This window comes from Tupaia chinensis, unplaced genomic scaffold (assembly GCF_000334495.1).
Source record: "Tupaia chinensis unplaced genomic scaffold, TupChi_1.0 Scaffold148012_1, whole genome shotgun sequence".
Lineage (NCBI taxonomy): Eukaryota > Metazoa > Chordata > Mammalia > Scandentia > Tupaiidae > Tupaia > Tupaia belangeri.
Genome location: NW_006207862.1, coordinates 1,789,947 through 1,795,290, shown reverse-complemented (window position 1 = coordinate 1,795,290; position 5,344 = coordinate 1,789,947). Strand labels below are relative to the sequence as shown.

The window sequence follows — 5,344 nt, the reverse complement described above, 5'->3', positions numbered from 1 at the left end:
TTTTTTTTTTTTTTTCCTCTCTCTCTGGCAAATGCATTCATCTTAAAGCAAAAACCTCTAAAAAAAGTAAATGAAAATAAGAACGGTTTGCTGCAGGCCTGGTGTGATGAGTAAGGTTAAGCTGCACAGGGATGCCAGGGATACCCTCATGAGAGGGAAGGGTAGACAGAGGAGTGGCAGACTCATTGAGAGATAATCTAACCTCTTACAAAGGAGATTGAGTGAGGTTGTCACATTGCTCTGGAAATTCTGGGGCTGGCACCGTCCTTCCTTGCAGAGTGCTATCCATGACCAGGAGACAGACATACATACCAGGGAGCGGTCCCTGAAGGCTCTGGGGACTGCAGAGATTCTGAAGGAGAACAGAAGAAGAGGTTTTCTTTCTTTCTCTTTTGCTATAGGGCGCATGAGCTTGTCAGAGAGAGGAAAGTGAGAAATCACTCCCTAGGGGGATGACTGCACTGTAATTTCTTATCCTGCAGTCTCTTGGATTTTGGGCATGCATGCACACACACCCGGTGTGTTTTTCAAGTCACTGGGTCTGGGACTGGAACCATAGAACAGGCCATGTGGGATCCAGCACCTTAACCACCATACCACCTGTTGACCTGAGGCTTAGGTATCTGGAAGAAACCTTAGAGCTCATTTAGCTGAGCCCTGTCATTTCACAGATAAGGGAACAGATGGAACTGACTTGCTCCAGACCACACTGAGTCAGGGGCAGGGCTGGGTCCCTTAAACAGCATTGATTGCTATAGCACATGCCCCCTGGCCAAAACCTTTAAAAACAAACAAAAAACCTTAGGTCTCCCTGCAGACAATTCCTCACACTGCCTTATCTTAGTTCCTTATTGTGGGAAACGAATACCAAGCACTGCCCGGCCTGGAATGAAGTGCTGACCGAGCTGGTCTATACCACCAGGACCTCCAGGTGCTGTCTGTGCTGAAGGCTTGCTTTCATCAGAAAGAACCAGAGCCTGGTAGGAAGCAAATGGGTCTGCTGCTAGTAAGATCTCAAACCCAGTGGAGATGTAAAATGAAAAGGGCCCAGAGGATCCTAAAATAAAGGAGACACGAGCCTTTGGGGGTGTTTATTGAAATGGTTATAATTAAAGTGATATTTTACGAGTGTTTAAAACAGAAGGCGGGTGGGCTCAGAGCCAGGCCCCAGCTCCAGAGGCCCACTCCTGGAGGGGAAATGGCACTTGTAGGGAGCAGGAACTCAATCACTGCTGCTCATTAAGCACAGTCATGGTGGATTCGTTTTGGGAAGGCTGGGAGGGATAGGGAGTGGAGAGAGCCATGAAGCAATGCCTTTAAATTCCGAATCTTGCTCTGTTCACACTAGGCATGTCGTCTTCCTGCAGCGGGCCTCATGGACCCCTCAATGACTGACACAGGTCTGCCCTCTGGCCCAGGCTTCCGCCTAGCTCCAGTGCCCGGGTCATCATTATCATTCATCACAGACTTCCTTTAGTCTGCCAGAGATTTTCCCAACTCATAGCTTAAAAACACCAGCAGGAGGAAAAACAAAGAATGTTCTTGTTCATATAAATCCACGGCAAGAATAATTTGAGAACTACATGTTTCCCAGGGTTGGCAGATGTACGACGATTCCAGTATTCTTTATCCATAGGCTGCTCGCATGGGGAGTGCTGCTGAAGGTGCCAAGGTCTGAACTTTTCGGACTTGCTCATGTTTTTGAGAACCTATGGGAATAGTCACTGGGCAGAATCGGAGCCTAGCAGAGCACTGGCAGCGAGCAAGCATGGAGAAGGAAACTAGTAAGGTCCTGAGGTCATTCCCAGGAGGAAGGGAGCACTACTTCCCGCACCAGCAGCACGAGGGGCTGTGCTGAGGCTCCACTCACGGTGGTGCAGAGTGCCTGTGCTGGAGGAGGCGGCCCCCCCTTGCAGTTCTGGGCTACTGTTTGGGCAGAGCAAAGTCCCAGGCAGTTTCCTGTGCGCACTTCCACATGGCCTGCATGAGGCGAGTGAAGCCCATGTCTTTGGGCTTCTCCAGGCCTCTCATCAGCCGTTGCTTCATGATGGAAACAAATTCCTTATTGCTCAGCTCCCCATTGCCTAGAGGAGGGAGAGACAAACACAACAGCGATAAGTGGAGGCATTCGAACAAAACCACCGAGAAAATTCCATCATCCACACAAAGTGGGTTCCAAAGTCCAAATGCTCTCACAGCCAAACTCAATTCCCTTGGCTTGAAATTAACTAGTTAACACCTTCCTTGATGTTTCCGACTGCAACTCAGTGACAAGAGTAGAATGAGAATACCGTGTATGCCAGGTCCTATGCCACGTGTTGAGAATAAAGAGAAATACCGTCTCTTGCAAACTGCTATTGATTTACCTCCCTTTTCTCTAAGACCAGAGTGGACTGCTCTATGATTCTGTGTGACTTGTGTGCATATGATTCTGTGTGACTTGTGTGCATGTGTGATCTGTGAGTTCAACTCTAAACTCTCCTCAGTCCAGCATCTTTTGCTATAGGAGGCATGTACTCATCAGCAAGAGATAGATAGATAGAGAAAGAGAAAAAAAAAATCATCTCTCAGGGAGATGGCCATGCCACAGTCTTTTCTTCTCTATTATCTTAGGATTCTGGGCACACACATGTGCCTGGTGTGTTTCTTAAGTCATTGGGTCCAACACTTGAGCTGTATGGTTGGCCATGGGGGATCCAGCCACATTAACCACGATGCCACCAGCCAGCCCTGTTTTTTTTTTTTTTTTCATTAGATGGGGTCTTGCTATGTTGCCAAGGCTGGCCTTGAACTCATGATCCTCCTGCCCTAGTCTTCAAAGTAGCTGGGATTATAAGCCTGAGTCATTGAGCCTGGGTCAACTCTCAATTCTATGACAAGTCTGTTTGAAAATAAAAATTCTCTGTGTTCTGGCATTTTGACCTAAGATCTTTCACTAGTAGCATTAATGATGGCTTTATTATTTATATAGTTTCTTTTGTTCTTTTCTAGATTAACAGGCTTCAGAGATATTAAATGATTTTCCAAAGGTGATTCAAGTAGATATTGACACAACCACCTTCTAACAGGCTAGGAAGTCAAACGTGATTCCCCAGGACTTTCTTGAAAAGAGGGGAAGAGACCAGTTGCCTTTATTTTCATATTCACTTCACAGACCAGTTCCGGTATATTGGCTTTAGAAACTAGAAAAATAAATATTTTTTTGGTAAGAAATGCAAACCATGTAGAAGTAGTTAGGGTAAAAACAAAAATCTAGAAGAAGTTAATATTCATTAGAACTCCAAGTACCTGCCATTTTTGTGACCCTACCCCTTCACCCCTCCCATTTAAATATATCATGTCTCCTTGGTAGAGTGAGCTGAGGCACCTCTGGCTTCAGACTCAACAGAGATCTTTTTCTTAATTTTCCTTTTTTTCTTGGGGGAAGAAAAAAAACTCTCTGCTCTATGAGAAATATTTATATCTATGCTATTCATTTATGTAACTGTAGAGCACTTGACATATGGCTAGAGAGACCTGAATTTTGTTTTGTTTTTTGAGAGATTTTTGCTACTCACCGGAGAGACAGAGAGAGGCAGAGAGACAGAAAGCGAGAAATCACGCCCCCAGGGGGAGGACACGCCATAATCCCTTCTCCTCCATTCTCCTCTCAGGATTTTGGGCACACATGCACATGTGCCCAGTGTTAAGTTTTAAGCTGCTGGGCCCAGGCCTCGAATCATGGATGACTACGTGGGAGTCCAGTGATATAACCATTATACCATCTGCTGGTCCTAAGACCTGAGCTTTAAGTCTTAATTTTAATAGAAACTGAAGGAGCCACATATGACTAGTGGTATTGCACTGTGGACAAGGTAGCTCTAGAGAATAACCTACTCCCAGCTGAGAAGAAGGTCATCTTTGTAATCAGCCCTGGGGCTTCCTTGAGTCAGACCTTGATTTGTGAATGCAGGCAGGAGATTTCAATAACTTAAGTTAATGAACATCTGTTATGTACAAAGTACTATCTGTGCTCCTAAGAAGGGTCCAAAGGTGAAAGGACTGTAACTGTCTTTAAAAAGCTGACTCCTTAATAGAAAAGTTAAGTCACAGACACAGAGATAGAATATAATATGTATTAAGCCAGAAAAATGGGACCAAGTGAAGGAACAAAAATGCCAGAGTGATTCATTACGCTGGGACCAAAGGGAAGATTCCGCATAAGCTGGAGCCTTGGGCCAGGTTCCTTAGTTCCATTAGCCTAGCTTCCTGGAGGAAGATGAACAATGAACCCGGGCTGTGAGAGAGGCAGTGGAGGAAACAGTACAGGGAGAGGCAGCACAGCCTTGGTGCAAATCCAGGTGTGCTATATCTACTTTTATTTTTTTTTTGAGAGGTTTTTGCTATAGGGCACGTGTGCTCACTGGAAAGACAGAGAGACAGAAAGTGAGAAATCACCCCCCAAGGGGGATGGCCACACTGCAATCCCTTCTCCTCCATTCTCCTCTCGGGATCTTGGGCACACATGCACACGGGTCTGGTATGAGTTTAAACCACTGGGTCCGAGACTCAAACCACGGTCGACTACATGGGAGTCCAGCAACATAGCCATTATGCCAACTGCTACTCCCCGAGGTGTGCTATCTACTATTACCTTTGTGACCCTGGGAAATTTACTTAGCCTCTCTAAGTCTCTGCTTCATCATCTATAAAATGTGGTTTACATTTAAAAAATAATAATTATTTAACTTTATTTATTTATTTATTTGAATCTGACCCAAGAAGGTCAGAATGAGAGTAAAAAAGAGAGGGAGAGGAAAATTGAGAAAGCAAGCTACCAGGTCCGGTACTTGAACCATAGTCAGCCATATGAGAGTCCAGGGGCCTCAACCACCACGCCACCTGCCAGGTCCCAAATGTGGTTTACATTTTTGAAGTATACGTTTTTCACGATTTACATTTTCCATGAACTTGTTAAAGGCCCTTAGTACCTATGTCAGAGGATTAAAGGAGCAGATTAGCTTATTCACTTAAAGTAAACACTGAAAAAAATGGGGGCTTCCCATGTTGTCACTGTCATTATATCAGACAACATAGTTAAAAAATAATGCCAAAGCGGGCCGGGATCTCAAATAGGCTACACTACAGAGATGCCATAGCATGGAGCTGAAAGGCTGAGAGGATGGAATGGGAATGATGAAAAGTGCCCGGGAGGTAGAGAGATCAGTATCATCTTTCTAGAGACATTTAAATGCTTGAGTGCTCCTTGGGAACCAGCAGTTAGCGTAATGGCTATGTCGCTGGACTCCCACGTAGTCGACCGCAGTTCGCGTCCCGGACCCGGTGGCTTAAAACTCACGCTGGG

At 45.3% G+C, this 5,344-nt stretch overlaps 1 protein-coding gene across 2 annotated transcripts in view; it reads right to left on the bottom strand.

Annotated features, from left to right (window-relative positions):
- Positions 1-1,076: 1,076 nt before the first annotated feature.
- The window catches only part of MICU1 (mitochondrial calcium uptake 1), a 288,729-nt gene continuing 284,461 nt past the window's right edge, over positions 1,077-5,344 (bottom strand). For both annotated transcript variants that reach the window (XM_006170082.3, XM_006170083.3), the window contains one exon: positions 1,077-2,084. In XM_006170082.3, coding sequence (XP_006170144.1) covers positions 1,924-2,084 — 161 coding nt within the window. In that variant the 3' untranslated portion in view covers positions 1,077-1,923. The remainder of the gene's footprint in view (positions 2,085-5,344) is intronic.